The 17,985-nt window shown below is 41.0% G+C and overlaps 1 protein-coding gene across 1 annotated transcript in view; it reads left to right on the plus strand.

Moving 5' to 3' along the window:
• The window catches only part of LOC121867236 (macrophage mannose receptor 1-like), a 255,702-nt gene that overhangs the window by 212,846 nt on the left and 24,871 nt on the right, over positions 1-17,985 (plus strand). Inside the window, exons 15-16 of the mRNA XM_042367088.1 lie at positions 2,728-2,840; positions 17,844-17,978. Coding sequence (XP_042223022.1) covers positions 2,728-2,840; positions 17,844-17,978 — 248 coding nt within the window. The remainder of the gene's footprint in view (positions 1-2,727; positions 2,841-17,843; positions 17,979-17,985) is intronic.

A 17,985-nucleotide genomic window follows, 5' to 3' on the forward strand; every position in this document is an offset into this window, starting at 1 on the left:
TCTTTGTTTTCTTTCTAAATGTCGACATATAATAGCATTACTAATTACAAATTAAAGAATTTTATATTCAGAACTATTTCAACTATCATGTGTCTCAACAAAACTACAACAGTTAATGCAAACTTCTGTACAGTTATTACCCTCGTCTTTGTTCCCCAACCTTTTCAGCAATGGGTCACAGTTCTCAGCACCTCTAAATCCTTTGGTCACATATAAAGTTATCATCATAAAAAGGATACATTTAAGAGGAAAATCATACTTCTGTATGAGTGTACACTACAAATATATTACAATAAACTGCATTTATCCAATAAAATTGATCATTACATTTTCACTTATAGTACAAAGTACAAAATAAAAAATACTTACACATACAATTTATTTGGGCAGCCACGCCTCATTACAAACTGCATATGGCATTGGATACTTTCAGTGTGATTTTTGTTGCTGGATAATTGCAGTGAAGCAAGTTGAATCGTGGGGGGATATTTCTTGTCGTTGCCACTCATGAATGCAGACAACATCGTCTGTCCAAGCCTCTGCCTTATTTTGCTCTTGATGGTGAGCTGATCTGAGAACCCTCTCTCAGAGGAGTAAGTGCTGTGGAATGCCACCAGAACTTGGGGTGCTTTACCAGCAATCAGCTCATATGATTCTTTCTCGCTCACTGATACCCAAAAGTCGGTGTGGTTGCGGCTGTTGAAAAAGTCCTTTATTTTTTAGTCACAGTGGAGTTCGATCAGTGTGTCTTTTTCTTGAGAGGGAAGATTGCTGTCGTTCAAGTTTGAGATAAGGAATGGGTTTCTTATCCAACTATTCTTCTTCTTTTCTTCCTCATTTGCAGTAGGACAATTGTGGTTAAAATTCTGTTGGAGAACAGTGAGATGTTGGGACACAACAACATTTTGTCGTCAATGACTTCGTCCTTGTAATCTGCAATCACGTGCCCAAGCTCATTGAAGTCTGAAAAGTCCCTTCTCTCAACTCTTTTCTTCCACCCTGAAATTTTCAATTTGAATGCCTCAATTGTGACATTGGAAGTGAACACATCTTGACCTGGCCGTTGAAGGGAAAGGTTCAACATATTGAGCTTGGTGAATATATTACACAAGTAAGAAAGCTGAGCAACCCACTCCACTTGCATGAAACAGAATGCATGCGGTGAGCCACATTCTTGCAAGAAGCCATGAACTTCCTTCCTTAGTTGAAAGAGTCTCTTCAGTGCAACTCCGCTTGATAACCATTGCACTTCGCTGTGAAACAGCAGGGTCTACTCAGTCTCCCTCATCCCAACCTCAGGAGTCATGGAACATGCGAGAGTTCTTAGCTTTGCTCTTGATATCATTGATGATAATGACGCACGTTTTCATTACTGCATCTAAATCGGACTCACCTTGTAGATGCTTTGATGCCAAATTCTGGCGATGCAGGGCGCAGTGAGAACTTCAACAGTTCGGTGAATAATCTTTCAATCTTGCCACTGCACCATTTCTCATCTCAACCATACTCGCTGCGCCATAGGTTGTGATGTGTGAACACTTTTCAATTGTAATCCCATTGTGGGTGAGACAGTCCAGAACTTTTTTTTGCAATTGCTTCACCGGTAGTTTCTGCGCCAACATCTTCACAGAAAAGAAACTCTTCTGTCATTTGCAAGTGCATACTATCAACAAAAGTGAATGAAGCATATCGCCTGAATCCTGTTTGTGAAAGCTGTCGACTTGTCAAAATGCAATTCATAGCAGGGACTTTTCCTAACTTTTTCGGCTACCTGTACAAGCAGGTCCTCAGCAATCATCAACGTCCGGCGATCTATTGTTGTGGCTGAAAGGGAGACCTCATTTAGCTTCAAAGCAGCACTTTTATCAAGCTCTTCTTCTGCAAGGATGTTCATTGCTGGTACGATGATTTCTTCACTCTCTGTGAAAGGTTTCTTTTTGGTAGCGAGCAGGTGCGCTATTTTCAAAGAGGCACTGACGCGATTGGTATCGGGTGTGGATTTGTAGTGTGCACAGGGTATAGCAGGATTGACTTGTTCACTGATTTTTGTGGGTCACAGTGTCGGTCACAGCTGCTCCTGGGTAACAGCACCTGGTCACAGTAGTCTGTCGGGTCACACTAGTAGATGGTTTGGGTCACAGTACTGTGACCCGGGTCACAGGGTTGGGGAACACTGCTGTTGGGTTAACATTAGCTAAATATTGTCATGTTCATACAAGTAAGGTCAAAGTGCTTTAATACAAACTGTGATACAGAATTACGAATTAATTCCACGTGACCTGTATTCACAGTTCTTAAGAAATGTTTAAGGTTATCAGATTGCTAAACCTTTCACAGATAGAACCAAAAAAGGTTTAGTAAAATATATAGTGGCTGCATGTCATTATGGCCAGCGTACAGTAGTGTTCAAATTTAAAGCTTCGTCTTCCACGTGATGCTGCTTTTGTTTTTTATTATTATCATACCAACCCAATCTTTGTGTATATTTACATTGATCTTCAAATAATATTCTCTGTAGAGTGTCCTTCAACTTCTCCCACTTTATGTTTACAGCCACTTTAACACCTGAAACAATATATATTTATTTGGCTTCATGAAAAAAAAATTCCCAAGTTAAACTGTCCTTCACCAGTCACAAAGTGTGCGTGTAACTGTTAACAGACACTCATATAATTGAATATTGAGCTTATTCAGGTTTGATGAGAAGGTAACTAGAATCTTCAACAGACCCGGATCAGCAAAACCATCACCCCCCGCCCACCTGCAACTCGCCCTTCAGCAACTACATCGCCTACAACGGTGCATGTTACAGGTCACACAATAGTACCAAGTCCTGGAAGGTAAGGAACCAGTGCTCTGCTATACGATTCCTTGTCAAGTTGACCTAACGAAATATTTGTGGTGTATTTTGCTTTTATTATAAGAAATTTTTTTCTCTCGGAAGCATAAACATTGAATATCTGGCCCCTGAAGTAACAACTGCACTCTGCAATAGGTGCACCCAAACTCGAACCAGTGATCCTCAGGATTGGAACCGATCACTGTATCCACTCAGCATCCGTACCCCTCTAAGACAAGCTGGATACATGTTAATTTGAGGCGAGGGGAAGGGAATTGAAGAAGAATGAAAAGAGTTCAAGAATGTAGGAAAGTATGAAAACAAAATATTAGATAAAATGGTGGGGAAAAGGGGCTGGCATTGCAATAATTACAATTAGCCCAGTATCACTAACACAATTTTTCAGTTGTCAGTACGCATGACAGTACAGTGATACAGAAAACTTTTGATCTTGGTAAGAATTCTAGGATAAACAATATTGGGCTGTTTTGGTGCGGACAAAACTCTTAGGTAAAGCTAGACAAATTTATGTCAGTCTTAGCAGTGAATATAACATGAATTGCCACGTTATAAAGACTAGTGTGTTACAGGTATATTATTAGGTTGCTGAAACATACCGTGTAAATTTTAGGAACCAACAAAAGGCACCCAACATTTTTTACTTTAGAGTTTGCCGACGAATTGAACCGTTACTTTGGGAAATGGCTAAGGGCTAGTAAAATTTCTACAAATGACCAGCTTAAAAAAGTTATGATTTTAGAACAATTTAAGCGTAATGTTCTTCTGAAATCAGCCAGTACCTAGACAAGAGAGAAGTACCCTCGCAACAAAATGAATCTGCAAAAAATTTTGCTAGACAATATGACATAGCGGACGAAGGATTTTAACAACCCAACCGAGACAACAGAAGTAGCAGTGTTCATTTTGACATCCGTCGTACCCACCTTGCAGATAATTTCTGTAGCGAGTGTACAAGTCGTGTCGCGGTTTTGTCCAAAGATTAAATATAACTCGTGAAACATTATGAGTGCCCCCTACCACAAGGCAGAGCGCACCAAATGTTTAGCCCTTCGGCATATGTTTTCACCAAATTTCACGACACGACTTTTGTCTTTCATTGTACACAGGTTGTTACAGGAACTAAGTTAACAGATAAGTATTCACTACCCAGAGTCCGCGAATCTTAGCGCTTTGTGAAGGTTGACTCACAAGGTTTGACTCATGGAGATTCAAGTGAATTGGGGAAGTATTCACAAAAAACCTCATGCATCTGAAAATGGTGATGATACCAACAGTTATTCAAGGGATGTCACATGTTCATTTGGTAAGTGAGTTGGACATAACATTACTGATTGCTGGAATCCTAACTGTACAGTCTAAATAGTTCAGACCTAAGCCCAACTCACACATTAAATCAAGAAGTGTGAATGTACAAGCTGATTCATTTGCAAAAAAAAGGAAGATTCCTAAGGAGCCTTCAGAAAATGTGGCACTGCTCATAAACCAGAGAAGACAAAGTCTGTATTAACTGTCAATGTTGTGGATGTACAGCTGAGGACTTTTCCAACTGTTACAGTGAGCTTTGTTAATCCGTGAGGTGTGAATCCCGAGAGTGTCGACTCGCGAATCTGAAGCCTTCACGAATGAAGGGGAGAGGTGGTCCGGGGGATCATTGGGGTTGGTGTGTGAGTGGGTGGCGGGTTTTGTGAGTTGAGGAGGGTGTTCTGGGCTAGAGAGATGGGAGAGGTATAAAGAGTTACTAATTCAGTTATAACAGTGTGTATTGGGCAAGGATATAAATGCATACTGGAAAACACAAATAATGCCTATAATATTTTACAGCAAATTAGGGTAGTATTCACAGCATGTGCTGCAGGTCTGAGCAATATCTATTATCTATTTATTTATTTATTTATTTATTTATTTATTTTCTTTTTATGCAACTCTCACGTAATCTAGGGGTGATAGATGGACGGCTGGAATATCAGTAAAGCGTCCTTTTTGTGACAGGATCACTTTCATGACCCAGTATATAATGGATGTATTTGATTCTAAATGTAATGGCCTCAAATTATTATTATTATGTAATTTGCAATAAAAACACACCGAAGAATTTGACAAACTACGTTTATTATAAATAACAACAAAACAGTGAATGACAATGAAAAGTTGGTCGGCAGCAGTTCCACCTGTTGCAAGTATTTCTTCTTTGGTTTTAGTTTTAATACAGTCATGCTATTTATTCGTTGAGTGGTTTACGCTTGCTCTCATTTACAGGTTGATCAGTAGTCGTAACCTCGCTTAGGTCTCTCTCTTATTTTGGTTATGTGCAGATTAACGCTTAGCAAGGCACCATACATTTGTAGTTCATTATTATTCAACATAACTCCCATGAAGGTTATTACATAGACATATATAAAATATTGTTTAAAATGGAGACGTATGTGTCTTGCTAAAATGTGCTAGTAATTGTAGGGGGGGGGGGGGCAACCTTCACAACTCATTAGAACCTCCCCCCTCTTGCCGGGCTGTAGTAGTTGAGAAATTTGTATTCAACAATATTCCATAACTATGACATTTTTCAATGTATATAAAACTCTTCTGTTAGAAGATTCAACGAGCGTTATAAACATGGCAGATAAAGTGTTAAGAGTTTATGACAACGGTTATTCGATCTTTTATCTTGTTTGTCGTCAGCTCAAAACAACGTGATATTATTTTACTTTTTACATGTTTGAACAACTTAGATGTTTATATGCTTTTTGTTTACATATGGTAGTATGGGAGTTTATTACATTATACACCAAACTGGCATGTGAAGTAGCCTCCTCTGGGTCAAACATACTGTAGGAGGTTTGCATCTGTCCTCATGGTCCATGGGCCAGGTATCGAACCCGCCCCCCCCTCGGAATTTTTGGAGACCATGTTTTTTCGGTTGTCTGAGCCATGTCTTTTCAGTATCTGCTTGTCTGCCAGACATATTCCTCTGTAATAAGAAGTAGGCTCATGTTATGTAAAAGCAGCATGACGTTCAAATCTTCGCAACCTAACAGCTGAAAGCATTGACAGTGGCAACAAAAAGCTGTCTTGACCTATTTTAATAGAATAAAAAAGAAATGCATTTTACATTTCAGTTTTAATATTCATCTTTTAGCGTAAGGGAAAATTCAATGGCAAAAAAAAGTACTTCATATCGAGAGTAAGTCGAGACTACAGAAAGAAATTTACATAATCTATTTATGATACTCAATTATGCATTAAAAAACTATCTTAACCAGTTTCACTTTTGAAAAAATTTACGAGTTTCATTCATCTTTTACTCGGTTAAGACTAGAAAAAATCACAAAATCTAGTCATCATGCTCAAAGAGATTACGAAATTCTGGGTCTTCTTCATCCTCCTCTGTCTTCTTTGGGTCCTCCATCAACACATCCACCATCTCCTATGGCATGACGGCACAATGTCAGGAATTTCTTCAGAGTTCCCAAATTGTGCGAATGTGCTAAAAAACTCGAGGTGTTGGCTGAGGATCTTCAAAGTTGTGATCATTCCCTTTCTGACAAACGCACAGAATACATTGAACTGCAGGAAGAGCTTGGCAGATCTCTTTCCCCACATCCTGAATTACGCTTTGTATGTAATTACGCTTTGTATGTCTGAGTCTTTTGTTGCCGACTCCAGTATCAAACAGAACTTTCAGTCTGATATTCTGTGTAAATTTCAGCAGAAAAATGAGCACATCGGTGTCTGGAGACCACACAGTTATAGATACTGTTGCTTTTTTGTTTTTATTTTCTTCGCCACTGATTGGCCCGTTAGGTGGTTGGTCACGTCTCTGTTATGCACTGTTGACAAGTACTGAACATGTACTGGCTTCTGAATGTATCTGCACCTGCGTCAGTGTTGGTCAAGTCTGGTCTATTAAGAGCTCACACTCGGTGCCGTCACAACACTGTATGACAGATTGTTCCACGAGTTTACAGTTCTCACTCTGAAAAATTTTGCCCTTACAGTTTTCTGGACATTTGTCTTCTTCAACCTTGAGCTGTGACTACATGTGGGGTGGTCGTCCGCCAGCTCCAGGTATGGACACTCCACTGAGTAGTGCCCTCTGAGAAGTTTAAAAAACTTCAATTACGTTACCCATTGCCCGTCTTTGGTATAAGCTAGGCAGTTGCAGGCGTTCGAATCTCTTTGGACAATTTCAATCAACTGATAGTCTCTAATATACCTCGGGGACCAGACGTTGTGACAGTACTCCAGACGGGAAGCACCTCACTCTTGAAGAGCGTTACGAAGGACGGACCGTTTAGATATCTGAACGACCTTCTTATAGGAGCTGCTAGTTTAGTTGCTTGATTCACCTTCACACAATGGCCCGAATACTTCAGTTAATTGTCAACATACACACCCAGGTCCTTTCACATTCGGTTTTTATTAATGCAGTTACTTCATCCCGAAGGGACATGTGATATACCTCATTACTGTTGGTACGACTTAGGTACATCCTCTTACACTTCGTGACATGAGCTGTGGGTTGCAATGTGCAAGCAGTGGAGCACAATCATTGCGTCTGCTTTCTCTGCATGGAGTTCACTTCCTCAACATCTTCTGAAACGGTCTTCTGCCCACCAACACTCATAAAACAGGTGCACTTGTCTTCACAAACAAAGTAGATCTTTCTGTCCGGTAGTTTCTGTGCGTATTTGTCCTTTTTCCATTCGTTCAAAAGGAAACAGGTAATCTTTAGCTTGTTTGGGTGTGTATGTTGACAACGAACTCTTGGTATATTTTTCATGGGACCTTTGATAAAATATGCTGTGGATGAGCCTCTTCGATCTCTTTCAATACTCTTGATTGAGAGAGGGTGGATGTATCCGTTATATAAACCAAACATGATTCTTTTGAAAGCTATTCAAATAAACTCTGAGAGTTCCCCAAATGTAGTAGGTACGGTCACTTGCTCTTGGAACAAAGCATCTCCATCAAAGACGTAGTTGTTTGGTTTTGTGGAGCCCTTTCCGTGTATGTGTGTTTCTCCTTCCAACAGACGCATATCAGAATATACATAATTATATATAGAATATAAACAACCTTGTATAAAAATAAGCATAAAAACAATTATTTTAGCAAAGAACATATTCAAGCTAACTACAAAACCTCTAAATACTTTGAATTTATGTCACCAAGGTCTAGTAACGTTAGAATGATATAAACTAAAAGACTACAATAGACTATAATCATATAATACACTAATAATATAATGATTTTTGTCAGACAACCTGAATTCAATTGTTAGAGGCCAAAATGCATGGGCATCACTATCCCATACAATCTTCGAGGGGGGGGGGGGCCTAAGGATGGGCTACAAGGAATTCGTAGTGAAATTTGTATTGTTCTAATGTTGCTTGGAGTTGATGGCTGAAGGAAAACACAATCTTAACAGATGCATTTATTTAGCAGGTCCATACAGTAGTGCAGCACGATACGAACCGCCATACCCAACAAACTCAGACAAACAACTATCATTCACGACACCAGAGAACAGCACGCCACAGGCGGGCTCACCCACTTGAGCTCATACTCATATACCTGTATATAAGTAGTATACACCTCCCCCAAGACATTGGGGCCGACTTAAGGACCCACGATATCTGTCTCTTTTCTGCTCCTTATCGTTGCGGCAAGTCTGAGAATCCCACCGCACATCCAGTCGCTGCAGCCCTCGGCGCTGGCGGCGGCCACTACGACATGAAAGCGGCGGACATGGATGTTCCTTCAGACTTGCGTGCGGCAGAGGCCATGGGTCACTGTTGAGCGCTTTGCCTTGGATATAAACTTAACGACTCTGGAACCATCGGACATTGGGGATGAAGGAACTGCCTTTTCCTCCACAGAATGCAGCTACTGCCCATCTTGATAAGGTAGTCCCGGTGAGATCCAATACTCACAACAACACCTATACAGTCCCAGCGACAAGTCTTGTGGTCCTGCACATCGACATAGGAGTCGAGGTCCAGTCGGGAAAGCTGTCACGCTGTGGAAACATGCCCTGCCTTCGCCTGTCTTCTGAGGTGCTCAACCCTGGAGTCACATTCATCAGCAGCACGTTACCACTCTGGAGGAAACGAGCGAAGATGTGCCAGTACTGCCAACTTCATGGGGTGGCCAAAAATACTTACGCTGGCGACCTTCCTTCAGCACGGGGCGTATTCCTTAGCTCCAACAGTCCATGAGCAAAGTCGTCCTCGACCAGGTGTCCCCTCTTTGTCGACATTATCAGCTTCTTCACTGTTTTGACCAAAGCTTTCACGTCTCCGTTGGCCAGAGAGTTGTACAGCGAAGTCACCCGGTGCTCCATCTCCCAACAAACCAGGAAGCGTTGTAACGTATAGACGATGTGAACTGTGATCCTCCACCGGTTCTCATGACAATGGGCACGCCAGTGTCTGCGAAGAAAAAATCGAAGGACATTGACAAGATGAGCTGCCGATGCCGTCCGTGGGAAAAATGACGGAAACGGACTTCCAGACTTACGGTCGACATAGGCACGGCCCTCACAAGGAAATAATCTGCTAAAACAAATTCGCACAGTCAACTTGAAGGGTCACCGTCTTGCCACAACGGTTCATTCTGCTGCAGTGGGAACAACTAGAGACGACATACTTGCATTAACCCCTGTCTCATGGCAACAACACTTATATAAATTTGGGTTAATACATTTAGTTTATATAATCGTATCACCCTACTGTAATTTTCCATAAGCTGTGAGGCGCCATGTGCTGCTCACGTGAGGGGAAATTCCTCTATCAGCGTCCCCTCACAGGCACCAGTCTTGACTTGAACCTCACGAGAATCGGACGGGTGACCTAACTCAGTCAAGCTGAGCCCCCGTTCTTAACTAACACTCACAGCGTACAGTGTTAATTACGGTTCATTTACTAATAGACAGTGACTAATATAGTTTTGCCAATAAAAGGAGAAAAGAACATTTTGGGTTTGTAACTTAACCCTTCAACATATTTATTTATAACCCAAGTTAAGGGAACTCTACCCAAAGCTTATATATATAAAGGTGGCAGCGAAAGGATAGAACCATTAACTGAACCAGTGAAACAGTGTAACTAACTGTGCAAGTAACCGACGTCACTGTAACCCAAGTAACAGTGAAATTTTCTAAGTGTCATTCTCCAAGGCAACAGACTATATACCGTATATATTCTCGTGAGTAATGTTATATGTCAAGTGATATATTTAAATGTCGTCCCAGATCGACATACAAGTTTTTTTTTCTCAATAACATTTAATAAGTGAGTTAACAAAAATTCACTGTAGTGTGGCAACACCGGTGACGACAGGCCGATGACCTAAGTCCCCATCTCAAGTGGACGTGACCCACTACATTCTTCTTAGCTGTGTGGGTACCCATCACTACAAAGACTCCAACGTCTCAGACACCCGCTGTCCCCAACTCTCAAGTGTTGTGGAGATGCTGTCTGTTCATTTTTTACCTTCCCAAAGAACAACCAACCCATACAGCTACGGTACAACTCTGTGCCCAAGGCACAGTTGAGACAAATACCTGTTAGACATCCCAAGTTGTTTAACTAAATGTTTCTGTGGTTTGTAAAAACAGGGTGTTGTAAATTCTTTTTGGAACCTGCTACATCTGGTACAGGCCAACTACTTGACATGTCATACTTAGTCAACTCCAAGAGGTCTACCAGCTCCAAGGTACATTAACCTATGTGGCCTCACAGGATCGCCTGACGACACCAGTGAAAGTTCATTGGGTTCGCCATCCATCACCCCTCTAGTGGTTGACCGTTGTTACTCTCGTCAACACCAGACGCCATCACGAATTCTTCAAGGACGTCATCTTTAAACAACACACCAGCAACCCTGACCTTGTTGCCGACTCCAGCTGACTGTCATCCAAGCCGCTAAAGTCTACGGGATTACAGGCCAGATTTTCAAAAAATTCCCAGAATTCTACAATCAAGCCAACAATAATAGGTAGGACAAGGACACACTATAATAAACACACATTAACATATCCTACAGCACAGCATCACACGTTATACGTCGTGTAGGATAATGTTTAATTTATAAGTGTCTTACTTATTATTATTTGATATATATAAATACACTGAAATTATCTAGAACCAGTAATATTTTTTTTCTTGGCAATTATTACGATATTCTTCAAACATTTACTGTAAATGGCTAGGCAAGGTTTTTGTGTAGACTGATTTTTCATGTCTATTTAACACTGATGGGTGATTTTTTTTTAATTTAATGAGTTCAGATATTACCGATTTGAAGGAGATTTATGATAACGTTTCAGATAATTCTGACGACGCACTTAAGTCTGACACTGTACTAGCCACTCGTACTAGTGTAAAAACTGAACACAAAGAATTAACAGATTCGCAAGAAACGCAAGCGCCCTTACTGAGAGACATTTCTGTTGAGAGTAGTGAACACTTAAGTGATCAATCGCATGACGGTTTATGTCGTGGAACCCTAAGGTCAGGTAATATGTACAATACAACACCTGATTACAGGCAGGATACTTCTCAATCTACAGAATCTCACAGTGTGTCAGAGATTACTTTCCCTCCTGCATCCACGCATCTTTCAGTTAGATCTAAGTTGTCTAGCAACTCACTAACCATGGCTACATCTAATACCAGCATGTCATCAAACCAACCTAACATTGTTCAAGTATTGCCGCGCAGTGATCGCATTCGCGAGTTTACGGCGGAGGATGACTATCGTGTAGTCACATTTTTAAGGTCATGTGAAGATGTAATAAAAAACATTCAAATAACAGGTAATGATAAACACAAGGTGTTTGTACGCGGTCACATCAAAGAAGGGAGTTATGCTAGGTTTGGACGCTAGTGGTCTTGCACATACTACTTATGCGAAGTTTAAGAAGACTTTAATTGGTCTATTTGAATTAGGCGCACAGCAGCGTCACCTAAACTGGATGTTTAGGTGGGTTGATCATCTGCCACGGACGAAATGCGCAGAAGACACGATGAGAAGTGTTTCCCTTGCTAGCGAGGTCTGTCAAGATATCTTAACCAATTTTGGTGGTTCATCCTGGGTGGACGAACACAATAATATGTCTCTAGACAGTTTTGCACAATTAATGGAGTTCCTTGGTTTCATCCTAACAATCCGTGACCCGGCATATATTCATGCAAAGACACATGATCAGGACATTTTGGATTATGTAGCCAAGATAGCTATTAAATCATCACGTACTCCTCTAGCAAGGACAGTAACACCTGTAGCGTCAATTCAGCAACGAGTTCCCAAGAGCTCACCAACAAAGAAACAACATTTAGTATGCACACATTGCAAGAAAAATGGCCATACTGTTGATCTGTGTTACCAACTCCAACGAAGTGGTGCTAAGCCTAAAAACAAACCAACCCCTCAACTACCACAGCGATTAGGCCATCTAAGACTTATGCAACAGCTGCTCAAACCAGGTTTGCTTCAAACCAGACAGCTGACGTGTGGTGTCTATACCATGATTCTCCCAACCAAACTACGGAGGATTGTGTAGCAGTCCGACGATGCAGACAAATAGGGATGGAGTTACCCCAGGTATCCTACCACGAGAAGTCGAGTCGTCGCTTTCACAAGAAGTCGGGGGAAGAGCAACGTCAGTCCCAACACGCGACAACGCTTCTGTTACAGCCTCGTTAATAGCGGCGCTAACCAAAGCGGAAGTATTATCAATTCCGGCGAGGGTTGGGTCAGTCAAGTTAGCGTTAGACATTGATACGGGTGCTTGTGCAAAAGTACTTTCTTTGGCATCCTATCAAGAGTTACAACGTTGATCCCCTCACCGAGAATTTTTTATTCGACCTACTGACACTGATCTCTCAGGAGTTTCCGGTACTAAGCTGGACATAATTGGACTGGTAACATTACCACTACGTTTTTTGGGACGGGGTATATCATTTTCTGCAGATTTTTATGTGGTCCAAGACTTTAATTTACTAGCTGATGGTTTAATAGGTCTTCCAACTCTTAAAACTAATTTGATAGATGTTCAGCCAACACATGTTCCAGTCTCACGAGATGTGAGGACACGTCTGGAGACATGACAATTATGTCATCCAGGTAAACTAGGACTTCAGAGCCTAATATGGAACGAGAGATACTTGTCATCAACCTAGAAAACGTAATTGAGTCCAAAAGGCATGCATAGGAATTCCCAATGTCCCGAGGGTGTACTGAAGGCCGTTAAGGGTCGACTTTTCTCGTCCAATGGTACCTGACAGAAACCTGATGGCAAGTACAGGGTTGAATAAACTTTACTCTGACCTAGACTCTTCAACAGATCTCCCAACAGGCATTGGGAAACACTTGGGGATAGTGACTTTGTTAAGACGACGATAGTCTACGCAAGGCCTCCAGGAACCGTCTGGCTTTGGGACAAGTAACAATGAAGAATTCCAAGGTGAATTAGATGCTTGTATTACGCATTGGGCAAACATGTACTCCACACACTTGTCTATCGTTTCTCGCCGTGAATGAGGGAGATGAGGGAGGCGGTATGCAGGTATGTAGACGAGATTAGTGCCTGGTTGCACGTCAATGTTGTGTTGAACAAGGTGGGTCTGTCTCAGAGTGCTATGGCTGACCTGTATTTGTTGAGCAAATCTAACAGTGTGGGTAAGGCCTTTGCGAGTCCCGTAAGAGGAATGTGGCTAGCGTTAATTAATGAAGGGGGATTTGTCGTTCTGGGGTTAGATGATTGTTCAGTATAACAGTGTGCTGTGAGTACGTTAGGCACTGTGTTAGTTCCAGCGACTTGAAAATCATTGAGTTCTTCGTCCTTAATGGATCCCTTAAGAACAAAGAATGCAACAACCTTCGTACCACGCCTGAGACGTTGATGAAAGGGGAGTCTACTGGTCAGATAGAGTTTCACAGTTCCATCATGACTCTGGTGTAGCGAGCAGTCTATGTTAATCCCTTTCGCCTTCACCGTAGACGGCTCGGCGAGACATCAAAACTTAAATCTAGGATTAGTATGATCGAGACCCCGTTGTTCTAACCAGTTAGTATCTAACTTGAAGGAAGCTGCGGTTAACTGATCAGGATAGAGATGTAGATCATGTGTTAGTTTCCCTGAACACACGCCAGAGAAGTAATAAGGGTTAGTGTGTGGGCCAGCCCCCACTGCTGGATTGAAGACTTCACCTAATTGGTCGTTTCCGTGTGAAAGAATCTGTCTATCTAAATTAGTCGGGACAGAAACCTCGTTAACATCAGACGACGCGACGGTTAATCTGTAATTCCGCACGGTACTAGGCTAAACTAACGATTTCTTGGTTGACAGTAATTAAATTCTCATGAGGGACTATTACTATACGGTGAGCTTTCATCGTCGGGAAGCCGATTAACAGATGCCCTGGAATAGAAATTCCGTCCTCAACATAGGTCAAACAATCTATGTGTGTATTCCCCAATTTAAACTTAAGCTGGATTGCACCTGTAACATTAACTCCTGGGCAGTCTATACCTGTAATACGAGGTAGTTGAACGTCTGACCAAGAATAGGAATCCGTAGCTAGAGTATTTAAAACATGACAATCAATGACATTAACTTCAGCACCTGTATCTAAATAGACTGAAATGTTAGTCTCGTCCAGTTGACCCCACACAATGGGTCCTGTTCTCCCTCGCGCCTGGAAAAAGGTGTTAAAGATCTGTGACAATGACAATACTTGTGGATCACAGGTACCGGAGACTGAGATAGTATCATTGTTTAAGTGGTTACTTGAGGAGGCAAACTGAGTGTTTCCCGTTGTGGAGGAACTGCATAGATCTGCATTGATAAATGAAATGATATCAGCTCCAAAAACAGATCAAGTTTGAGAATTACGGGGAAGGGAAACATGTGAAGAAGAGTAAAGAGTAGAATCATCAGCGTAAGAATTGATAGAATTAGTCGTAGCGTAAGGGAACGCATTGATCAAAAGAAGGAAGAGAGTAGGTGAAAGAACAGAACGCTGTGGGACACCACTATTGGAAGAGAAAGAACGAGAGAACGATCCCTCGACAACAACTGCCATAGATAGGTTCTCAATGAAGCTAGAAATTGGAGAACAAAGTGGGGGAGAGAAACCATGAGAGGGAAGTTTAGAAAACAAATGCTTTTGCCATACCCTGTCAAATGCTTTGGAGACGTCGAGAGCCACGACGAAAGTTTCCCCATAATCCCTAAGAGAGGATGACCAAAGATGGGTGCAGTAGGAAAGCAGATCACCAGCAGATCTCGCCTGGCGATTGCCATACTGGTGATCCGACAAAAGATAAAGGCGTTCAAGGAGACGGAAAAAATAAGAGTTTAAGATAGTTTCGAAAATCTTAGAGAGAGATGAAGTTAGGGCAATGGGACAATAGTTAGAGGGATAAGAATGGTCACCCTTCTTCGGGATGGGCTGAACCAAGGCATGCTTCCAAGAAGAAGGAAAAGTTTGGGTCTTGAGGCAAAGGCGAAAGAGGTGAGCAAGCACAGGGGCTAAAATTTCAACACACTCCCTCAGAACACGAAGGGGTATACCGTCCGGTCCATACGCCTTACTCACATGCAACCTGGATAATACACCAGCAACCGTGCGAGTGGAGATTATAAGAAAGTGCATAGGTTCAGTAGGAGGAGTAGGAGGGTTAGAGTTGGAATTGTCTAAGGTGAAGTTAGAGGAGAATAAGGTGCCAAGGAGATTGGCTTTATCAGGGTGAGAGTTGGCTTTTGAGTTATCAGGTCGGCAGAGAGGGGGAAAGAAGGAGTGCAGAAGTTATTACAGGTGTTTTTGGTTGAGGACCAGAAGGATTTACTAGAAGAAGAGTTAGTCAGGTCATCGGTCTTTCTTTTTATAAAATTTTGCTTGGCCCTACGAAGAATAACCTTACAACGATTCCTAGAAGTAATTAAAGAGGAGTGGGTAATAAGAGAAGGATATAGTTTCATAACTCGACATGCCCTATCTCTCTCCCTACATGCAAGAAACAGGAGCGATCAAACCATGATTGTAAAATGAAAGTTTTGGTAGAAAAGGGGATAAATGCACTCATACCACCGAGTATAACCCCAGCAATGCTGTCAGCACATACCAAGGCGTCCCGAGTGGATTAGCAACACATATCCCAGGGAAAGTCGAAGAAGAATTCTTGCAAGAATTGCCAGTTTGCCCTCCGATCCGAAAGTGTCATAGCTGGCGTTTAGAGGGGGGTGGGGGAGGTGGTCGTGCCCAGTTTGATTTAATACAAATAAGATTGTGATCAGAAGATCCTAAGGGAGCAGAAATGGAGTATGAATAGTGTGAGGGGTTAGAGGTTAAACAAAGATCAAGAATGTCAGTAAGTTGATCGTGTTTATCTGGAACATGTGTTGGATTTTTAATTATTTGTTCCAGATCATTAGGTAAGGAAAAAGAGAGTGCCTCAGCTCCACCTGGGTCATCCCTTGCAGAGGCAAGCCACTCTCTGTGATGTACATTGAACTCCCCTAGGTAGAGGATCTCGGTGTTGGGGTGTGTGGATAGCAACGACTCATGACAAGAAGTGAGATAGTCAAAGAGTTTCAAATAATTAGAAGAGTTGGAAGAACAGTATAGGAAACAAAGAAAATTGATCATAATTGGTGGAGATATTTTAAGCCAGATGACATCATAAAGAGATGATTCAAGATCCGTTAGACGAGCTGTAGGTGTACGTATGTTGCAGTAGGTGCATACTGTACACCTCCATTAGAACGAGAAAAGGTATAAAGGTTGTAGTTGGAGACTTGAAAAGATTTGGGTGAAGCTGCCTTTGTCAGTTAAAGTTCAGATAGTAGTAGGAGTTCGGGGGAAGAGGTTAATAGATGGTGCTCCACGGAAGAAAAATTGGATCTCAGGCCGCGAATGTTGGAAAAAATTAAGTGTGAAAAAAGCCGATCCTCCAGCAAACATGGTGACGTCAGCTGAAGCCCCAGTAGTGTGACAATCATCAGGTCAGCCCTGGGATCCACAACCTTCTCGACCAGAGGGACCCATCCGAGAAGAGCCCGCTTTAGCTGATTTCAGAGGAGAATAAAAAATAGAAAGAATAAAACAGATATTATGCTGAATGCTCAAAACATACAATAATTAGTAAATTTATGTTTTTCACTTTACGCCGTACGGAAATATGTTAAATATTCCTGGTTAAATTTTGTTTAGAATTTATTTTGTTGTATTTCTTTTGCAGAATTTAAAAAAAATACACAATTGGAGCTCTACTTTAGTATAATTGTCTTACAAACTTCGGATTTTACTGTGATCCATAATCGTCTTTACCTTCTCAAAAGCTGAGATACATTTCACAAGATCGTTTATTAAAACCAGTGTGTGTGTGTGTGTACCTCTTCCCTTTTGAACTAACAGAGTATAATCTTCCGAATGTGTATATATTGTAGTATTGTTATTTGTGTCTGTTATTATGAAAAATATGTAGCAAAGAAATACAGAATGCAAATACAAAAGTATTCAGCTCTTCAGACTTTTGATGTATTATAGATGATACTGAGTTTGATTGTAAGATATTAAATGAGTAAATGACAATGGCATGTAATAATTGTATTAATTACTGGATGGAGGTATTTTGGGGAGTTAAAAAATAAAGAAATTAATATTATAGTCTCAGTTAAATAAAACAATTCAATTGATGGAGTATGTTCATAATAAGGATAAGACTGTAGGAAAAATACATTGAGCAGCAAGACAACCAATATTTTGGGATGCCATTACCACCCAAAAAAAACAGCTCAAACTGCAAAGAAAAACATCGTAAAACTTTTAACTTATCAATAATTATGCCTCTTGATATATATATATATATATATATATATATATATATATATATATATATATATATATATATATATATATATATATATATATATATATATATATATATATATATATATATATATATATATATCTTACAGGATGCCGAGACAGCATGTGTCAGCGAGGGAGCTCACTTGGCTTCTGTAAATGACCTCTCAGAAGATGGACTGATGTGGGTATTGATCCAGGAGGGTGCCATTAGCGATGCTTGGATTGGACTGAATAATTTGCAGGTGGTTT

Source organism: Homarus americanus, unplaced genomic scaffold (assembly GCF_018991925.1).
Source record: "Homarus americanus isolate GMGI-L3 unplaced genomic scaffold, GMGI_Hamer_2.0 scaffold6317, whole genome shotgun sequence".
Lineage (NCBI taxonomy): Eukaryota > Metazoa > Arthropoda > Malacostraca > Decapoda > Nephropidae > Homarus > Homarus americanus.